This window comes from Perca fluviatilis, chromosome 22, assembly GCF_010015445.1.
Source record: "Perca fluviatilis chromosome 22, GENO_Pfluv_1.0, whole genome shotgun sequence".
NCBI classification, from domain to species: Eukaryota; Metazoa; Chordata; class Actinopteri; order Perciformes; family Percidae; genus Perca; species Perca fluviatilis.
Genome location: NC_053133.1, coordinates 1646313 through 1668224, shown reverse-complemented (window position 1 = coordinate 1668224; position 21912 = coordinate 1646313). Strand labels below are relative to the sequence as shown.

The following is a 21912-nucleotide window of genomic DNA, read 5'->3' as shown; positions in this document are numbered from 1 at the left end:
TCAATTAAACATGTCTTAACAGGAGCTGGAGATATAGCAAAGGCTCTCAGGGAGGATTGACAGCTGGGCACATGGTTCAGCATGCAGCACTCTTAAGAAAAAGCTGACATATAGCAAAGTGAATCGAATTGACAGATTTTAAGCGCAACGTGGCTTAGCATGAAGGATGCTGAAATGTATTCACTCAAGCCACCAAGAGATAAAAGTGTAAGCTGTTTGTTACCAAGACGTAGAAGGGTATGTTTCAACACAATGTGACTGTAGAAGGTTGGAGGAAGGAATGACTTTATAAGTGACCCCCAGGCATTCATTAGTGGCTGAGATACTTACGTTTACATTGTTTTCTCAAATATACAAAAGCAAGGCAGAGCTGTCAAAAGACTGGTGTAAGTCCAATGTTAAAATATATGTGGATGAAAGAAGATGATCCCTCTATGACTGTTTGTCTATCTTTTAGTATCTCTGGTCTGCTTTCTAGCCCGGTTTAATCCCCTTTCATTTTTGTGTTTACTTTCCTGCAATTAAACACTATAAAGCTATGGATAACTCTCCTCTCTCTCTCTCCCAGTTGACTCTACAAAGCCCAAGACCACCACCAGCACCACCCGCAGCACTGCTTCCTCCACCGCTGCCTCTCGCACTCGAACCACAGCAGCCAAACCGGCCACAACCTCCTCCACCACTGGTACGGTACCAGAGAAGAAACCCATGGTGCCCCGAGCCCCCCGGGCCACTTCCTCAACCATAACCGCCACCACCACCTCTAGGGTCCCAGCTCGCCCCAGCACAGCACCGGCCTCTGACATCCGTAACGTCCGCTCTAAGATTGGCTCTACCGACAACATGAAGTACCAGCCTGGAGGAGGGAAGGTAGGTCCTATTGTGGCTTCATCTGCAGCTTTCACACCCCTAGCTGGGTGTTTTGCTTTCGATAGCTTGTATTTTCTGAAACTGGCCACCCCTCAAATAAGATGGCAGTTTAGCCTCTAGCCCTATTTAACATGTTACACTGGCTTCCTGTTGTTCCTCACTTACTCTATAAATGTCTTTCTGGCTCTTCTCTTGAAATAATAAACCGTATACAAGTGATGTGAAGCGTTTTTTAGGCTACAACATTTTTCGTCACATACAGCAAACATCTCCTCACTATCCGCTAGCTGCCTGTCCCCCGAACACACTGTAAAAAAACGCGGTCTCTGTAGACAGCCCAGGCTCCACAAACAGCAACCAAAACAAACTGCGCCAACCTGCACCACGAACCATAACAGTGTTCCAGCCTAAAAAATGCGTCACATGACTTAGAGCACCTTTAATTCAATTAAATTTCAATTCAATTTTATTTATAGTATCAAATCATAACAAGAGTTATCTCGAGACACTTTACAGATAGAGTAGGTCTAGGTAAATATGAACAGCTATCAACATGTAAGCATAATGCACAAAGTTGCAGCTCACCAGCTACAGTAAAATACAGTCCATACATTTCTGCATCTTCTTTCTCATTGTCTTCTGCTCTGTTAATTTGCTTGGTTTGACAATTCTTACTCAATCCACTGCATGTTCATTTACTACCACTTCACCCATTCTCTGAGCTTAGTACCTTGCTCCTCCTCACTTTCATCCTCCGCCCTCATACATAATTCTTTGCACCTCCTCCTGCACCTTCTCCTCTCTCTGTGTTTTGTTATGAGGTGTTGTTGTTGACCCAGGGTTGTCTCCCCAGGTGTCATCTGCCTCTCAGAGCAGGGGCGCCGTCTCCAAAGAAACGAGCCAGGGCAAAGTGAGTTCCCTCCCCATCCTCCCCACCATCACCACATACTCAACCTCCCACCTCTCTTTTCTGTTCAGACATATTTTGCTATTTCCTTTTGGCCACCTTTCATATTTTCCGTTGGTTTTTAACATATTGCACTACTTAAGGGTCAAAGCTGGGTTAAAAATGACTAGCCACAAACTTTTGAGTAATAAAAGCATCTTGTACTATCACATTTTCAAATGTATATACACAGTTTCAAACCACTTAGTGGCTATTTAGGATAGCCATTGCTTCCATTAATCTTGTAATGCAAAAAGGCTCCATTTGGACGGAGACCATCCAAATAGTTATTCAACGGAAAAAGTTCACATAACTAACGTCATGCTAGACTGACAATACTGCAAAACCGATGATTTAAGACATGTAAAGTTGCAATATACTTGTTTGGTAATGCATTTACAAACACAACAATATTACAACTTAAACAGCATTTAAATCAGACACCATGTTTATTTGTTGGGTTATATAACTCAAGTAAGTGGATTTTTAGATGTTCTGAAAAGAATGGAAAACAAGGCAATAACATTTGAAACATTGCAGCATGCTTTTAAGTTAGTGTCATTTAAAGCCATAGGGTTAAACATATAATAACATCTTGTATGGTTCTAAAACAGTTTTTTTCATTTACTGTGTGTAGAAGAAGATGAGAAGACGAGTATTCCTGACTTTTGTCTTTTCCTTTTAAAATCTGTTTTGTGCCTGTAATATTAAATAATAATAATAATAATAAAATAATATGAAAGGGCACATGTCCTATTATAGTTAACTGGTGGAGCCAAATACAGTGTTTTTCTTATTGTAAGTGCTACAAATGATTATTTCAGTAGTTACATGCCCTGACGTACTAAACAGCTAGCAGTAGTGTCTCACTTAAATGAAAATCAGTCAACCCTTACACTAATTTACAGTATTGTACTGTAGTCAGTGTCTATATAACAATTTGTGATGTTGGTACAACTGGGCCACTACTACAGTCCCCCAGCAGTGGTGTTTCCCCATCACACACACAACTGGCAGTGTTCATCTGCGGGACGCCGGTGAGGTATCACATCCTTGTTGCTGCACTAGCGACTCCTGCTGGTTGGTCATTTGAGATCAGGGACATTACTGTTATGGCACTGAGCTGTGGTCCACAGCTGACAAATGAGTGAGAGACTGAGTGACTGAGTGAGTGAGAGATTCTTATTGAAGAAGACAAACATGCAATGAGTTTTACCACAATTGGTGAACAACTCATTTGGATCAAGAATGTTTTCTGTGTCTTGTTTGGTCTTTAACATCTAGCAGTCTAACCCGTCATTAAACTACGGTATTAATGTCGCTTTTGTCACTTGTCAATCTGTGTTAACAGTTTCTGCGGTCCTGTGGATTATCCTCAACAGGGACACATGTTTATATGTTATGTGTATGCTCTGTAAAATAGTTTTTGTGTGGCATTCAGTAGCTTCTGCTTAAATTTCCGCCGGGCTTGTGCGAAACATTTGAATACCTTGCCTTCTCTTTGGATTTCTGTCACTGTCACTATTTCAATTTACCAAGATTTACCGTTTACGACTGCTAAGCAGCCCAGCAGTTGATATCAAGATAGTTCAGATATTTGCAGATTTGTCCGACTTTGCACAGGTGTGCCTCGCTCCATCCTTCTGTCCTTTCCTTTCTAACCCTGCCTGTGACGGTGACTTCTTCTCCCCTTCTCTTTTCTTTTTTTATCCTCTTCCGTTATCTTTTCTTTTCCTCTCTTCTGTTCTCTTTTTTGCATCCCCCTCGTGTCATCCCCTCCCCTCCCATGCTCTCCTTTTCCCTCTTGCTGCTATGCTGTGTCCATATAGGTTCAGATAGTCTCCAAAAAGCTGGACTTCAGCCACGTCGCCTCACGCTTGGGCTCCAAGGACAATATGAAGCATGTTCCTGGTGGAGGGAATGTAAGTACTGCCTGGCCTACAACCAGAGCTCCTATGCATCAGCCAATTAATCCAACAAATTTGGCCTGATGAAATTGCTAGAAGGAACAAGAGAGCAAAGAAGAAAGATTATCATTCCATCTCTTTTTTTGCTCCTAAAACTGGAAAATAATCAAATAAAAAGAGAGCCTTTAATCCTTGTTTTACAGTATATCATAAGGTGTCAGCCTTAAAAAAAAAAGTCAAGGTAGCTCCTCAAGTCAAGCCACAGTACTTATGGCCACCAAGACTTCATGCTGTTCTCAGTTAGACCCTTGGAAGTCGAGGGAATTATTGGACAGCATGCTAGCAAGCCTAATGTAGCAGCCCTTCCCCAGAACCTGCTTCACAGTCCCTTGCTTCCTTGAACTTTTCCTGTGTTGTTCTGCCCTGTTACTAACTTACTAAACAAATAACGATTCAAGCAAACAAACACCAATGGCCTATGATTGGCGTTGTCTCTGTTAAGACTGTGTGGTTCTATGAGAAGTATCAACACAGAGAGGTACATTTGGGATATGTGGTTTTCTGAAATGATGCTGTCCTGAGCATTTTTTTTGGTGCCTGGTATTTATACACTGTGTGTACGAGTGTGATCGTGCCATCTTTACAGCTTTTACTACCAGAGATATTGAATTGTATTTTTTGTTTAATGAGTGTTAATGATAGGCTGGAATCAAACACGTCTTTGCAATATGTCTGCATTCTCATTTCAGCAGCATCACATTGTAACGGAAGCAGCATGATCTTGAATGTGAATATTTTTTTTTTTTTTTTTTCTTCATTCAGTTCATGTTCCACCACTTGATTTATCCTGGTGGGGATATTTCAAGGAGTAAATGGGGCATTTAGTGCAGCTGAAGAACAAATAGCCCTTAAAATATCAAACCATCAAAGGACCCTCGTCCCTGTACAATGGACACTTGTGATAAACAGCTTTTGTGACATTTGACAGGTGCAGATACTCAACAAGAAGGTGGATGTGAGTAAGGTGACATCAAAGTGCGGCTCCAAGGACAACATCAAGCACAAGCCTGGTGAGCTGGGAAATGGAGTTTAGACCCTACTGTATTTGATCAATCATTCTATTAAATGCATGGTGCTTAAAAGCTGATGGTCTATCTCTATGAACACTAGGTTGGCAGTTAATTAGGTACACCCAGATCTAACACTGCAGTCTAGTAAAACAGTCCTTCATTAAGGTTATACTGTTAGAGAGAGGTTTTGGATAGCCTTATCACCAGTGTCACTAATATGGAAGCTTGTGTCCATGCACATGTATGATTATAGAATAGAATCAATCTTTATTGTCATGTCATTTTTAGACCACAAAGCAAAGTTTAGCAGCTCCTTAGAATTGTCAATGTAAATAAAATATAAAATAGCATTGTCAGACTGATTATCCATTTGTGCTGCAGGCGGTGGCGTCGTGAAGATCGAGTCCCACAAAGTGAGCTTTAGGGAAAAGGCTCAGTCTAAAGTAGGTTCCATGGACAACCTGAGCCATTCACCTGGTGGAGGAGGCATCAAGGTGAGATTATCACACATGAAGACATCTTTCCACCTGCGTATACTATAAACTTGTTTCTACATTCCTGTTAATTGGAGATGGCTGCAGATCAGGGCACTTTGTGCAGTTAAGATCAGAAGTCATTTCATGAGCCAGCCAATCACAATGAAGATGAATCAGGTTTCACGGTACATAAGATAATAAATATTCAGATACACTTCATTACAGATTACACATTACAAGTATTGGAGCGTTGTGTCCAATGCTAATTGCAGTGCACTGATAGTTGCATCTTCTTGAGTAATTATGGCATAATTATGGCAACAGTGTGCATTGCACGACTCACCCTCATTATTATATACAGGAAATGCAGTTGAGCCAATGTGTTCAGATGAAAGCAGTCCATTACCAAATTATTATTATTATTATTCTCTCCTATGAATATAAAACATGTACGACTGCACATATACTCTAAGTAGTTTCTGATTGGTGGTCTACTTGGTGTGTTGCATGTTTCATGATTGATAACGTGTCATGGTTGTGTTTTAATGTTTAGAAGAAGCCAAGAACTAATTTCCACCAAGGTGGACAATATGGTCTAATCTATCTATCTATAAAATACTTCTCCAATGGTTGCTTAAACAAAGTATGTTGCTTTAACTTCTACTGTGTTTTGTAAGTCTATGACCTATTGCCCAGAATGAGAGACCACATTGTACTACTTCTTCCATTGGATCACCTAATTTGGCAATAGTTAGTGACTTAACAGACATTCATTTAGATGAAAATCTCAAGACTATCACTTTAAGTAAAGTAATAGCTCTACTCTTTAAAGAGCTACTCTCTATATACATTCATGACTAAATAAGCAAATAATTTGTTGACAAATAAAAACTAATTTGAGATCTTGCAAGCTGACAAATTACGTTTTCAAGGCCAGACTTTAAAGTTTCAATCAGAGAGGGTAGTAAAACACTTTCGGCTTGGTTTTAACTTATTATTTAAGTAATTATCTGTGCAAGCAAGACTTAGGGAACATTATGACTTCAGGAGTTTCCGGGTTTTCATGCGTGCTTTGTTCCACCACTGTGTTCATAATCTAAAAGATGTTGGGTAGCTTTAAGCTAGCCTGGAAATCCAGACCCAAAACCTGAAAGATTAAGGGTAATGAAAATGGCCCAACTCGAGGGGCGGCACCAAGCATGCATTTGAAAATCTCACTACATGCAACTGGATGACACTACGACCAATCACAACAATCCACGGGGTGACGTAACCAGAACCTCATACGCTTAGCTACCAGCGGAGCTAACTGGTAGATTAAACTCTTAGCTACCAGAGGAGCTAACTGGTAAATTAAACTCTTAGCTACCAGAGGAGCTAACTGGTAGATTAAACTCTTAGCTACCAGCGGAGCTAACTGGTAGATTAAACTCTTAGCTACCAGAGGAGCTAACTGGTAGATTAAACTCTTAGCTACCAGCGGAGCTAACTGGTAGATTAAACTCTTAGCTACCAGAGGAGCTAAACTCTTAGCTACCAGAGGAGCTAAACTCTTAGCTACCAGAGGAGCTAACTGGTAGATTAAACTCTTAGCTACCAGCGGAGCTAACTGGTAGATTAAACTCTTAGCTACCAGAGGAGCTAACTGGTAGATTAAACTCTTAGCTACCAGCGGAGCTAACTGGTAGATTAAACTCTTAGCTACCAGAGGAGCTAACTGGTAGATTAAACTCTTTGCTACCAGAGGAGCTAACTGGTAGATTAAACTCTTAGCTACCAGCGGAGCTACCAGAGGAGCTAACTGGTAGATTAAACTCTTAGCTACCAGCGGAGCTAACTGGTAGATTAAACTCTTAGCTACCAGCGGAGCTAACTGGTAGATTAAACTCTTAGCTACCAGAGGAGCTAACTGGTAGATTAAACTCTTAGCTACCAGCGGAGCTAACTGGTAGATTAAACTCTTAGCTACCAGCGGAGCTAACTGGTAGATTAAACTCTTAGCTACCAGCGGAGCTAACTGGTAGATTAAACTCTTGCCGTATCCGGTCGGCAAAACAGCAAAAACATCCTTCTTGCAAAGGAAGGATTGGAGCGCCGTCTTCTGTTCCTCTTTTCGATTGGTGCAGCTCGGCTACAAGGGCATAGTTAATGAGCATCATTACTGAATGCCAGAGTGACTCGCTGAGCAAATTCAAATTGTGCTCTTGCGAGAACTCTGGATTTCCAGGGTAGCTTTGAGCTACAATCACTGACTATGATGATGATTACAGCCTGTCATAAGCCACCTCAACCCTCTACACCTGCAATAGGCTCCCTTTCTCCTGAACTTTTGTCTTTCTGTTGTGAAATTGTCTGAATGCCTCCCAGCAGGGCAAAACTCAGATCAGCTCTGTCTAACACGTTTAGAGAGAGAATGGGAGAAGATAGGCATACAGAGAAAGGATTTTGACATGATGATCATAGATTTCTCAAATACAAAAATAAACAATTAAAAAAGGATTTAAGTCACGTTATGGGTTGGGTTATTGTGTGGGACGGGTTTGCTAACTTTGAGAAAGAAAAGACATGTTGGGCAAATTGATCAGAAATGTTGTCATCAAATGATGTCACCTGTCCCCTCAGCCTATGTCAGCTTATCTGTGTGTCATGATCACTGCACGAACCCATCCTTGACTCACATTCTCATCTTTACACACTGTTATGCACGTCCAGTTGTCATCTGCCCCTCCAAACTAGAGAAGGACAGCTAAAAATAGCATTTGCATAATAATAACTGAGAGAGCATTTTGCTTTTTCATAGCTTTTTGATTGTTCACTTGAAGTCTATTTTTAAACTGATGAAGTGTAGAGCTTTGAAACATGCTATTGCTTGTATTTGTGTTTGTTGGAAAGACTGTTTACCATGCATACACTATCTCATGTTTTATTCTAGAACTGTTTAGGCTTAAAGAAGCAATGCTTGCACCCTGTCTCATGTGTCACTATCAAGTCTTCAACTAATGGTGTCTTGTTTAGCAGTGGTGCTTTGTTTAGCTTTTTAGAAGATAAGGCTGGCAATATATTATATTTTACTTACTGTCAACAAATTATATGAAAAGACCAAACAAACTGTTGCACTGGGTGACATGTTCCTTCATTACCATGAACACGCACACACACACACACACACACACACACACACACACACACTGTATTTTATTTGGACATCCCACATACACTGTACTGCTGCCCCGAAGACTCACTAGAGAACCAAAAATGTTTTAAGCTAAAAATAGCCCCCGATAAATACACTTTTTCCTCCCGTTTAAGTGAACTTTGCTAAAATCTACAGTGCCCAGCTCTTTCAGAAAATTCCTGAGACTTTTTTGAAAATGAAAGTATTTATGAGCCATTTTTGAACAGACAAAGCACACTGGTTCAGGAGGAACCAGTGCTACAGACAGAGTGCCCCAGGCAGGCTAGGAAGGTCAGGGAAAGGAAGTTTGGGTCTCTGCAGTGAGCAAAGCTATAACTCAGACTTCTTTACTTCTGCAGGAGTGCGTTAAGTATAAAGCCATTCAAGTCTCTTTGATTGTGTATTTATCAGGTTGTTCTTGGGTTTTGTTTGTCTGATTAAATTTTGACATTTGCTGTGTTTCTAAGAAAAACATAATTTCTACACATTTTACATTTTGCATCTGCTTTTTTGATATGATATGCTTGAATTTACAATTTTCTTTCCATCATTGCATTCATTTGTACGTTATAAACTGGATTTTTTTGTAATTCCATCTCCCTCCACCTTAGTCTGGCTCTGAATCTGTTAATGTTTTAAGCAAGGCATCTGCCTCGCCAGAGTTTTGCAATTAGTTCAATTAAATTTTATTTTATTTATAGTGTCAAATCACAACAGATGTTATCTCAGACACTTTACAGATAGAGTAAGTCTTGACCACACTATATAATTTACAGAGACCCAACAATTCCCCCAAGAGCATGCATTTGGTGCGGAAAAACTTCCTTTAAACAGGCAGAAACCTGGCTCTTGGTTTTACAATTACAGTCTACCTGAATTATTTGGAGATCTATACATACGCAACTGTATTCTGTCTTTCACAAGTAACAACAAATTTATGAGATTTGGAGCCAGGTTGTTCCATCCCCATCCCCACCAATTGACATGCCCTGCTATGTGTTTCTAGGCTGAGGGGGCCCAGGAGACAACAGAGGGGAATGGGACTCCCCTGAGTGGCACCACGGCCCCAGCCCCAGGCTTTGAGCCGGGGCAGGCAGGGAGCCCTGCTGCCCAGGAGAATGGGCTGAAGGAGGGGGTTCCCTGTGATAGTGAGGGGCTCCGGGAGCCCCAGGCTCTGGACGCACGTATCCCAGAGACAAGTAAGTTTGTGTGTGTGCCAGCCATCTGCTGTCGGTTCAGGGTTTGATTCCTATGTAGCAAACACGGAAGGAGGAGATGCTCCAGAAAAAGCCAGTGATGCCCAGCGATATCCTGTTGCCAGTGTGTGGAATTTACTTTTTTATCCCTGACTAAGATAAATTGTCTCTGTGCCTGCACTGAATGTAAACCTGTATTTGTGTTTGTGCAGTGATGCCTCCTCTCTCACACCTGATGACACCATCGTCTTTTGACTTCTTATCTTACAGGCATCTAATTCTACTATCCCTCTGCCCTCCTCATCTCAAACCCCCCCCCCAAAACATTACCTCCTCCCCACCTTCTCCTATCTATATTTTTTCTTTCTCCCTTACTTCCTCCCCCTATTCTCTGCCCCTTTCTTTCCAACCTTTCTGCTGCAGATTGAGTGTTTCAAGCTCAACTTCCGCGAGAATGCTCGCGCTCGCACGGACCACGGCGCCGACATCATCACCTGGCCAGCCCCGCAGGACGACAACAGACCCCACCCACACGGTTCCTCCCATTCTCTACATCAAAACCACCACCAACACCACCCGGCTCCTCGCAGTGTCTCCCTCATTGAATCGTTGGCTTCTGCAAGCTGTGTCAGTTCCCCTTCTACCCCTTCCTTGCTGCATCTTTAGGAGGGGGGGGACAACAGCAGCTCCCTAAAGGGATCTTTACCTTTCTTGCCCCCATCAAGCCCTGAAAACCCCTTTTAACTTAAATCTGTCATTGCAAATTTTTGAATCATCCAATAGTTCTGCCACTCTAGTATTATGCCTCCTCTCTCACATCTGAACTCATCATCATGCGCCATAGCTTCCCCCCCCCCCCAATATTTGGCTGAAGGGACTGTATAGACTAAGATTGGTGGGAATCAATGTGAAGGGAAATAATGGGGAGGGTTTTCTCACATTAAACATAAGATTGTGTCTTCCCAAGCTGGCTGACCTGGAATCAGTGGGTTTCACTTGGATCCTCTTTACCCTCAGCCTGGTGGTGTACTCTGACCCTGCATCATCTCTCCTCCACACACCAAATAAGCAGCAATCACTTCATTTGTCAACTGAGCAGCTTAGAAACCATCTTTGACTCACCTATGACTTCTGTCGCACACACACACATAGCTTCTATATCCTTGTGACTTTAGGGGCCGTTTGTTCCCAATAACCACTTACTCTCTGCTTCAATAACATCATAGTTATTCATTGTCCATATTATCTGCTTCATCACTTCCTCTCTCTCCACTATCATCACGCTGACAAACAAAGAAGCTAGACAACAAGTAGGCTGTTTGAACCATTTTAGGCTGTTTACCTCTTTATTCTCTGTGTTTGTGATGATGTGTTTGAGTGACAAAACTGTGTAAAAATGAGCTTTGGTGTTTTGTTCGGATCTTATTTCTGTCTTTCTTGAGAGTTTTTCTTTTCCTCCTAGTTTCTCGATTATACAACAAGATTTTATTTATTTATCGTTTCTCTCATGTTTCTTCCTGTGTAAGCAATACAGTGAACTTTTTTCCGAGCACTCAATCTTGAAAACGCGCACAGGTTTTTGTAAACCAAGACACACAGAAAATATTCAGACGGAGGAAGAAAGTGAGAAAGGAAGTGTTGCTAGAAAGGTGAAAAAAAGAAATTTTAGGTGTGCTTTATAGTAAAAAACAAACAAACAAAAAAAACAAGAGGTTGAAACCTGAAAATTTTTGAAATGCAATTGGGGAAGTTTGCTTAAGTAGAAAAGCTTTAACTGAGCGTGCAGTCCAGATGGAGATGAGGAAGATCTCTGAAGTCAAAGAAGCTGTGTGTCTCGTACGTGCCTCCTGTCCTTCTTACCTGAAAACTACAGTAAACGAGGATGGCGCAGGCTAATGCCTAAAACTGCTCAGACAAAGAGAATAGCATAGTTGACAAACGTGACATAAAACATTAGGGGCAACCTGGTATTGTCGTTTTAAGTAAATTCTGTAAATCAAGCTGTCCTGGTAGTTGTGTTGTCATGGTTGTTGTTGCATTTCAGGTGTTTCTATAAGGGGTTATGGTAGCATGTTGGTCGACAGTAGCTGAATACAAAAACATCTCTAAAATATTTTCGGCACTTTTCTTGTTGACTTATTGGCAGTGGAACATGATGTGGCTTTATACTCTTCTCTGTAGCAACAGTTGCCTCTAATTGCCTTTATAATGCATGGCCAGATTATATAGTATCATGCCCAGAGCTGAAAGCCTTTGTGCATTATGACTCAAAGTGTTGTGGTTTGGTACCATATGAATATCTCTGGGGCAATCCTAGACAGTTGATGATGTGTGGTTACTCAAATTATGACTTTTATCACCAATGGACAGATAGAGCTTGTTTCTGATGGTTGTTGTTTCACCTCTTAGTTTCATCATTAATTATTCTGCTTCAAACTAGTTGCACATTTGTACACTAATGATTCCATCGCTCAAATATACAAAGATGGATGACAGAAGTTTATTTTGTGGACATCTTAAACCTGCATCATTTTTAGACGTAGATGTATAGATCTACATCTTAGAATAGACGTATTATAACTTTATGAAGTTGTTATGGCAAACGTGTTAGCAAACAGCCTATTGCCTCTTTATTTGTCCATGAGTGACAGAGCAACATTATCATTTATTTGGAGTCGTGTCTCTGTCCACCTTCTGAATGTAAGTCTAATATTCCATCTCCTTTGGTTTGGTCTCTAACAACTCCTGAGGGAAATATCTGTCTTGCGCTGCAAAAAGCTATGTTCACCATCTCGCTGCTAACTTTGTCTGTCTGCTTTTAAGGCGTTTGGTGATGGGCAGGTAGCCTACTTTGGGTTTGTCTGAACCTTTTCGCTGCCTGATGTGGCTGGAACATTGGTTAATGAGAGAGGTGAGACTGAACCAAATGGTAAAATTGTGGCACGTAAAACCAAAACAGTGAGCTGGAAGATGCTAAAGTCGTTTGGCCCATTGTTCATACAAAAATATTGATTCTTGCAGCTTTAACTTTTTGGAATATAAACTTTTAATTTTTTTAACAAATACCTTCTTTCCAAAGAAGCCAAACTTCTCAAATGTTAAATATTTTCTAAACACGAGCAGCCACATAAGACTTTGCCTAAGTAAAACACAGTTCTAAAATCTACATTTTGATTTAAATATGAAAACATTGAATCAAATAATACGTAAAGAAGATTAAGAATCTAAACAACATTTGATGCCAACATTTAGTTTAACTTCTCCATACTTGGTGCTGTTGACACATTTCGGTTGATACCAATAAATTATCAAACTTCAATAACCAGCGCTAGATATAGATATCGAGTAAAATAGCATAAAATTACTTCCAGTTTTGGTTGGGTTTGCAAACTTCATTTTCTTTACAATTCTTTCAAATAATGAAAAGCAAGTGAGATAATGACAAATGACTTTGCAGACATTTATTTTTTTAAATTCAGTTTTAAGACAAAAGCTCCATTGACTGCCCCCTAGAGACAAGATGAAACACTCCGATTCTTTCTTATTCAAATTGTCACTTTAGCAAATATTTGTTAAGACATTACAAAATTGCACCTTAATGCTTTAATATATCAAAGAGTGTTGGTATTTGAGTAACAGGCAACATGTGTTAATAAACACCCCGCTATGAACAAGTGATCCCAAATAGCTTAATTATGAATGAGATTTTACGTGATGACATGAATAGAGCAATAAACTGAATTACAGTGCCCTTATTTCCCCGCATTAAACAGTTCAATTTAGATTCAGTCATTATTTTGTTTTGTATTGGAATCCCTTTAAATTTTATATAAGAAAACAAAGCTTTTTACGAAAGATCCAGTTTTATAAAAAGCGCAATAACTTCTCATTAATGTCTTCTGAAAGTGGGAATGTTTCACATGCAGATGTTGGAGTTCTTTTCTGCTGTTGAGGATTGAGTGTTGCTAAAAGAGCAGATGTCATCAAATAGTTAAATTGCTTTGTTTGTGCCACGGCTGTCACATAGCAAAATATTTTCTTGTGCCTGTCCACAACCACGTTTGAGCTTTGCTCTTGCCCCATAGTTTTTCCTTACCACTACAATTGAGATTGCACACGGATGTATATAAATATTTTACAGTTGATGCACTCTTTATGACCCTAAAAAACAACGAAACACAGTATGATGACAGCATCAGGGAGGTTTGGTGGGCGGGGGTTTCAAAGTTTGTTCAGAACAGCTTTTATGTCCATTGTCCTTTTTTTCTCCTTTTATTGGTTAAGAGGGAAGGGAGCGTTTTATCATGACTATTATGACTATTATTCTGATTATTAGTATGATGAATTGAAAAAGTCTGCCTTTTTCGTTAGAAAGGGTCCACTGAAGTGAAAGAATGTCTTTTGAGATATACTGTACTAAAGACGCAACACTTTTGTATATGTATTTATCGTTGTGTTCCTGTAGCCTTGTGGTGGTTGTGCTCTCATAGTTGAAGGGATTACACCTTTGATTTGTTACAGCCAGTTTCTCAAACTGTGTCCTGGAGTTTTTTTCAAGGATGTGCAAGACAAGATTTAAACCCCAAAACAACACTTAGAAAGTCTTTATTATCTTGTTAAATATCATTTTATTTAAAGCGCTGTAATGGCAGCCTGATACAGTAATGTTGAACTGGCAACATAGACCTTGATTAATACATTTTTAATTTAAATTTGTAGTGCACAATTATCCCGATACACTATTGAATCATGCCTGCAAGCCCAGTCTTAAGTGATAAGAATAATGTTCAGACTATCCGGTATACTTCTCATTCAGGACACAGATTCATATGATAAAAGAACCAAGCGGACTAAAGTTAACATACCTGAAACACATGACACTGTACGTATATCACAGTGGGCAAAAGAGAATTTTTTGTTCAAGCGGCACTAAGTGTAAAGGTCAATGTGTAGGCCTGTAATTTGGGAGCACTGTATATCAAACATATTGGCTGCTACATATAGCACTGAAACAACAGCAACTTGCCCTGGAGAGTCACAAACACCAAGACCCTAACACATCCTTGTCTAAGGTTAACTAACTGTAGTTGTCAGGTTTGGCTTGTGTCCAAAATGCTCCTCAGTAATCTATCCAAGGAGTGTTGTAGCTAGAGCTTCATCTACCGCCACTGCACTCACGCAAGAGTAACACTATCTAATAAACACCTACTGTACCTGCAGAGCATGCTGAAAAACAACAATGGGATGTGTTAGGTAGACTTACTATGTCATTCGCAGAAGCTCCTCATTGTTTTTTGTGTTGTTGTTTTTTTCATTAATTAGAATTTTATTTTTTGGTTTGGAAAAAAGTGTTTATTGTGATTACTTGTTAATTAGTGATGTGATTATTGAACATGAAATAAAACGGACTAAAACTCTCATGTGTTTGACTTTCTTTTGTTTCAGACATGTCTCAGAAAATGTTAAAGAAGGTGTTTTCAGTGGGCTAATCTTAGGTTGTATTGCACAGAGCTAACTCCCTGTGTGGAGATAAATTTGTCTAAATATTATTTGTGTGAAAAGCAATATGTGTTGAAATGTGAAATCTTTAAATATAAAACAACTTCCACGAATACAAAAAAAACCCTTCAATACTTTAATTCCATTACGCTTTAACTTCAATATATGTAATCCACACAGTTCCTACTGCATTATGTTGTTGTGTACAGACAAAGAACTGACAAGCAGTGCTGGGCTGAGCAACATTGATGATGAAGTGTGATGACATTGTTTTTATTCTCTGCCTTGCCTTTCTCCCCAGCAAGTCAGTATGCAGCACCCAGGTCAGACCCTCGGTGATGTGGACACCAAGATACTTGAAGCTGTTCACCCTTTTCACTATGGACCCAGTAATATTTAGTGTGGTGTAGTTCAATTCCCTGCTTCTTCCCAAAGTCCACTGTCCTCTCTTTAGTCTTACTTACATTAATGAGTAGGTTGTTGTCCTGACACCAGCAGGTCAGGTCCTCTGCTTCTTTCAGGTAGGACTTTTGTGTGTTGTTCACAGTGTATTTAGTGTGCTTTCTTTGTCTGGTGTCGGTTCGTCGTCGTACTTTGTGTAAAGAAGTTCTACCTGTGGTTGTAACCTGTATGTTCGTGTTCCTGGATTATTCCTGAGTCTTAGATTTTTGCCTGATACCCAGGGTTGTTTTTCTTCCATCCATCCATCTATCCATCTTCGTCCGCTTATCCGGGGTTGGGTCACGGTGGCAGCAGGGGACCCCAAACTTCCCTTTCCCAAGCTACATTAACCACCTCTGACTGGGGGATCCCAAGGTGTTCCCAGGGAAGGTTGGAGATATAGCACCTAGTGCTGGCTCTTCCCCGAGGCCTCCTTCCAGCTGGACGTACCTGGAACACCTCCCTAGGGAGGTGCCCAGGGGGCATCCTTACCAGATGCCTGAACCACCTAAACAGGCTCCTTTCGACGTGAAGGAGCAGCGGCTCTCACCCTGTCTCTAAGGGAGACGCCAGCCACCCTTCTGAGGAATCCCATTTCGGCCGCTTGTACCCTGGATCTCGTTCTTTCAGACCAGCCTCAGTTCTTTCATAGATGAGGGTAGGAATGAAAACTGACCGGTAGATCGAGAGCTTCGCCTACTGGCTCTGCTCTCTGTTCATCCCAACGGTGCAATATTGTGAATGTAATACCGTCCCCGCTGCCTGCGCCGGTACTCCAACCAATCTCCCGCTCCATTGTCCATTCACTTGTGAACAAGACCCCACACATCAACTAGCATGTTCAATAAGACAAAGTTGCCCTTCATGTACCACAAACCTGTCGGATGGGGCCTTATATATTAGCACGCCACTTGTGTTATCTTTGGGGTGGTCTATATTCTCTTGCAGAAGGATAGTGCCCAGAGTCGGCTCATTCCTTGTAATTTAAGCACAAAACGTCCCTGGGTGGACTTGAACCACCATCCGTTCGGTTAACAGCCGACTGCGCTGACCGATTGCGCCACAGACTACGCCAATCTGACTTTATGGCGGGTGATTGATCTTCAAACCACTTCCACTTGCATTTGTTTTATTACTTTTCGAGGTTGAGCTGCACATGTATGCATATCAGGGTATTATCCTGTTATTCAGAAATTGGGAAACCGGCCTCGTGGACATGTTGAAGCTGGCCGTGCATTGTATTTTTCTTACATTTCAATGGGACTCTGACTTTGAGTTCCTATATTTAGCATACAAGAATACTCCGCCACTGACGATGTAGCAGTCATTTTGCTGCTGGTTTCTCGATCAAATCAACTAGCATGTTAAATTCATGTACCACAAACCTGTCGGATGGGGCCTTATATATTAGCACGCCACTCGTATTATCTTTGGGGTGGTCTATATTCTCCTGCAGAAGGATAGTACCCAGAATTGGCACATTCATTGTAATTTAAGCACAAAATGTCCCTGGGTGGACTTGAACCACCATCCTTTCAGTTAACAGCCGACTGCGCTGACCTATTGCGCCACAAAGACCAGACCAGCCTGATTTTAATGGCGGGCGATTGATCTTCAACCCACTTCCTCTTGCATTTGTTTTATTACTTTTCGAGGTTGAGCTGCACATGTATGCTTATCAGGGTATTATCCACAAATTGGGAAGCGGCCTCGTGGACATGTTGAAGGCGTGAAATTGTATTTTTATTACATTTCAATGGGATCTGCAATTTTTTACTTTGAATTCCTATATTTACAAAAAAAAAAACCCCCCCCCCCCTTTTTTTTTTTTTTTAAAAAAAACCCCCCACCAAAAAAACAAAAAAATTGTTTGGGGTGGTCTATATTCCCCTGCAGAAGGATAGCGCCCAGAGTTGGCTCATTCCTTGTAATTTAAGCAACAAAACGCCCCTGGGTGGACTTGAACCACCATCCTTTGGTTAACAGCCGACTCGCGCTGACCTATTGCACCAGAGACTACGCCACAGAGACTACGCCAATCTGACTTTAATGGCGGGTGATTGATCTTCAAAGCACTTCCACTTGCATTTGTTTTATTACTTTTCGAGGTTGAGCTGCACATGTATGCATATCAGGGTATTATCCTGTTATTCAGAAATTGGGAAACCGGCCTCGTGGACATGTTGAAGCTGGCCGTGCATTGTATTTTTCTTACATTTCAATGGGACTCTGACTTTGAGTTCCTATATTTAGCATACAAGAATACTCCGCCACTGACGATGTAGCAGTCATTTTGCTGCTGGTTTCTCGATCAAATCAACTAGCATGTTAAATTCATGTACCACAAACCTGTCGGATGGGGCCTTATATATTAGCATGCCACTCGTATTATCTTTGGGGTGGTCTATATTCTCCTGCAGAAGGATAGTACCCAGAATTGGCACATTCATTGTAATTTAAGCACAAAACATCCCTGAGTGGACTTGAACCACCATCCTTTCAGTTAACAGCCGACTGCGCTGACCTATTGCGCCACAAAGACCAGACCAGCCTGATTTTAATGGCGGGCGATTGATCTTCAACCCACTTCCTCTTGCATTTGTTTTTAATATACTTTGCCAGGTTGAGCTGCACATGTATGCTTATCAGGGTATTATCCACAAATTGGGAAGCGGCCTCGTGGACATGTTGAAGCTGGCCGTACATTGTATTTTTCTTACATTTCAATGGGACTCTGACTTTGAATTCCTATATTTACCATACAAGAATATTCCGCCACTGACGATGTAGCAGTCATTTTGCTGCTGGTTTCTCAATGACATCAACTAGCACGTTCAATTCTTGTACCACAAACCTGTCGGATGGGGCCTTATATATTAGCACGCCACTTGTGTTATGTTTGGGGTGGTCTATATTCCCCTGCAGAAGGACAGCGCCCAGAGTTGGCTCATTCCTTGTAATTTAAGCACAAAACGTCCCTGGGTGGACTTGAACCACCATCCTTTCGGTTAACAGCCGACTGCGCTGACCTATTGCGCCACAGAGACTACGCCACAGAGACTATGCCAATTTGACTTTAATGGCGGGGGATTGATCTTCAAAGCACTTCCACTTGCATTTGTTTTATTACTTTTCGAGGTTGAGCTGCACATGTATGCATATCAGGGTATTATCCTGTTATTCAGAAATTGGGAAACCGGCCTCGTGGACATGTTGAAGCTGGCCGTGCATTGTATTTTTCTTACATTTCAATGGGACTCTGACTTTGAGTTCCTATATTTAGCATACAAGAATACTCCGCCACTGACGATGTAGCAGTCATTTTGCTGCTGGTTTCTCGATCAAATCAACTAGCATGTTAAATTCATGTACCACAAACCTGTCGGACGGGATGGGGCCTTGATATAGGGCCTTATAGCATGCCACTCCGTTATTATCTTTGGGGTGGTCTATATTCTCCTGCAGAAGGATAGTACCCAGAATTGGCACATTCATTGTAATTCAAGCACAAAACATCCCTGAGTGGACTTGAACCACCATCCTTTAAGTTAACAGCCGACTGCGCTGACCTGCTGCGCCACAAAGACCAGACCAGCTTGATTTTAATGGCGGGGCATTGATCTTCAATCCACTTCCTCTTGCATTTGTTTTATTACTTTTCGAGGTTGAGCTGCACATGTATGCTTATCAGGGTATTATCCACAAATTGGGAAGCGGGCCTCGTGGACATGTTGAAGCTGGCAGTACATTGTATTTTTCTTACATTTCAATGGGACTCTGACTTTGAATTCCTATATTTACCATACAAGAATATTCCGCCACTGACGATGTAGCAGTCATTTTGCTGCTGGTTTCTCAATGACATCAACTAGCACGTTCAATTCTTGTACCACAAACCTGTCGGATGGGGCCTTATATATTAGCACGCCACTTGTGTTATGTTTGGGGTGGTCTATATTCCCCTGCAGAAGGACAGCGCCCAGAGTTGGCTCATTCCTTGTAATTTAAGCACAAAACGTCCCTGGGTGGACTTGAACCACCATCCTTTCGGTTAACAGCCGACTGCGCTGACCTATTGCGCCACAGAGACTACGCCACAGAGACTACGCCAATCTGACTTTAATGGCGGGTGATTGATCTTCAAAGCACTTCCACTTGCATTTGTTTTATTACTTTTCGAGGTTGAGCTGCACATGTATGCATATCAGGGTATTATCCTGTTATTCAGAAATTGGGAAACCGGCCTCGTGGACATGTTGAAGCTGGCCGTGCATTGTATTTTTCTTACATTTCAATGGGACTCTGACTTTGAGTTCCTATATTTAGCATACAAGAATACTCCGCCACTGACGATGTAGCAGTCATTTTGCTGCTGGTTTCTCGATCAAATCAACTAGCATGTTAAATTCATGTACCACAAACCTGTCGGATGGGGCCTTATATATTAGCATGCCACTCGTATTATCTTTGGGGTGGTCTATATTCTCCTGCAGAAGGATAGTACCCAGAATTGGCACATTCATTGTAATTTAAGCACAAAATGTCCCTGAGTGGACTTGAACCACCATCCTTTCAGTTAACAGCCGACTGCGCTGACCTATTGCGCCACAAAGACCAGACCAGCCTGATTTTAATGGCGGCGGGGATCTTCAACCCACTTCCTCTTGCATTTGTTTTATTACTTTTCGAGGTTGAGCTGCACATGTATGCTTATCAGGGTATTATCCACAAATTGGGAAGCGGCCTCGTGGACATGTTGAAGCTGGCCGTACATTGTATTTTTCTTACATTTCAATGGGACTCTGACTTTGAATTCCTATATTTACCATACAAGAATATTCCGCCACTGACGATGTAGCAGTCATTTTGCTCGATGACATCAACTAGCACGTTCAATTCGTGTACCACAAACCTGTCGAATGGGGCCTTATATATTAGCATGCCACTTGTGTTATGTTTGGGGTGGTCTATATTCCCCTGCAGAAGGACAGCGCCCAGAGTTGGCTCATTCCTTGTAATTTAAGCACAAAACGTCCCTGGGTGGACTTGAACCACCATCCTTTCGGTTAACAGCCGACTGCGCTGACCTATTGCGCCACAGAGACTACGCCACAGAGACTACGCCAATCTGACTTTAATGGCGGGTGATTGATCTTCAAAGCACTTCCACTTGCATTTGTTTTATTACTTTTCGAGGTTGAGCTGCACATGTATGCATATCAGGGTATTATCCTGTTATTCAGAAGTGGGAAACCGGCCTCGTGGACATGTTGAAGCTGGCCGTGCATTTGTATTTTCTTACATTTCAATGGGACTCTGACTTTGAGTTCCTATATTTAGCATACAAGAATACTCCGCCACTGACGATGTAGCAGTCATTTTGCTGCTGGTTTCTCGATCAAATCAACTAGCATGTTAAATTCATGTACCACAAACCTGTCGGATGGGGCCTTATATATTAGCACGCCACTTGTATTATCTTTGGGGTGGTCTATATTCTCCTGCAGAAGGATAGTGCCCAGAATTGGCACATTCATTGTAATTTAAGCACAAAACGTCCCTGGGTGGACTTGAACCACCATCCTTTCAGTTAACAGCCGACTGCGCTGACCTATTGCGCCACAAAGACCAGACCAGCCTGATTTTAATGGCGGGCGATTGATCTTCAACCCACTTCCTCTTGCATTTGTTTTATTACTTTTCGAGGTTGAGCTGCACATGTATGCTTATCAGGGTATTATCCAACAATTTGGGAAGCGACCGCTCGTGGACATGTTGAAGCTGGCCGTACATTGTATTTTTCTTACATTTCAATGGGACTCTGACTTTGAATTCCTATATTTACCATACAAGAATATTCCGCCACTGACGATGTAGCAGTCATTTTGCTGCTGGTTTCTCGATCACATCAACTAGCACGTTAAATTCATGTACCACAAACCTGTCGGATGGGGCCTTATATATTAATGACTTGAGTTGTATTAGCATGCCACTTTATTATCTTTGGGGTGGTCTATATTCTCCTGCAGAAGGATGAGTACCCAGAGTTGGCACATTCATTGTAATTTAAGCACAAAACGTCCCCGGGTGGACTTGAACCACCATCCTTTCGGTTAACAGCCGACTGCGCTGACCTATTTGCGCCACAAAGACGACCAGACCAGGCTACTGACTTTAATGGCGGGTGATTGATCTTCAACGCACTTCCTCTTGCATTTGTTTTATTACTTTTCGAGGTTGAGCTGCACATGTATGTTTATCAGGGTATTATCCACAAATTGGGGAAGCGGCCTCGTGGACATGTTGAAGCTGGCCGTACATTGTATTTTTCT

General features: G+C 41.5%; 1 protein-coding gene and 8 non-coding genes across 9 annotated transcripts in view; 1 reads left to right on the top strand and 8 right to left on the bottom strand.

The window, feature by feature from the left end:
- Nucleotides 1–10053, top strand: part of LOC120552169 (microtubule-associated protein 4) — a 152959-nt gene extending 142906 nt beyond the window's left edge. Inside the window, 7 exon segments of the mRNA XM_039789961.1 lie at nucleotides 569–870; nucleotides 1724–1780; nucleotides 3646–3738; nucleotides 4712–4793; nucleotides 5175–5287; nucleotides 9451–9643; nucleotides 9911–10053. Of these exon segments, the coding sequence (XP_039645895.1) occupies nucleotides 569–870; nucleotides 1724–1780; nucleotides 3646–3738; nucleotides 4712–4793; nucleotides 5175–5287; nucleotides 9451–9643; nucleotides 9911–9918 (848 nt within the window). The 3' untranslated portion in view covers nucleotides 9919–10053.
- A 6523-nt stretch (nucleotides 10054–16576) lies between these two features.
- trnan-guu lies at nucleotides 16577–16648 on the bottom strand. Its single transcript has one exon. It is a non-coding gene; the product is annotated as a tRNA-Asn (tRNA).
- Nucleotides 16649–17084: 436 nt separating this feature from the next.
- trnan-guu lies at nucleotides 17085–17158 on the bottom strand. The gene has a single exon. It is a non-coding gene; the product is annotated as a tRNA-Asn (tRNA).
- Nucleotides 17159–18553: 1395 nt separating this feature from the next.
- On the bottom strand, nucleotides 18554–18627 carry trnan-guu. Its single transcript has one exon. It is a non-coding gene; the product is annotated as a tRNA-Asn (tRNA).
- Nucleotides 18628–19596: 969 nt separating this feature from the next.
- On the bottom strand, nucleotides 19597–19670 carry trnan-guu. The gene has a single exon. It is a non-coding gene; the product is annotated as a tRNA-Asn (tRNA).
- A 451-nt stretch (nucleotides 19671–20121) lies between these two features.
- On the bottom strand, nucleotides 20122–20195 carry trnan-guu. Its single transcript has one exon. It is a non-coding gene; the product is annotated as a tRNA-Asn (tRNA).
- A 416-nt stretch (nucleotides 20196–20611) lies between these two features.
- On the bottom strand, nucleotides 20612–20685 carry trnan-guu. The gene has a single exon. It is a non-coding gene; the product is annotated as a tRNA-Asn (tRNA).
- Nucleotides 20686–21135: 450 nt separating this feature from the next.
- trnan-guu lies at nucleotides 21136–21209 on the bottom strand. The gene has a single exon. It is a non-coding gene; the product is annotated as a tRNA-Asn (tRNA).
- Nucleotides 21210–21658: 449 nt separating this feature from the next.
- On the bottom strand, nucleotides 21659–21733 carry trnan-guu. Its single transcript has one exon. It is a non-coding gene; the product is annotated as a tRNA-Asn (tRNA).
- Nucleotides 21734–21912: the final 179 nt, after the last annotated feature.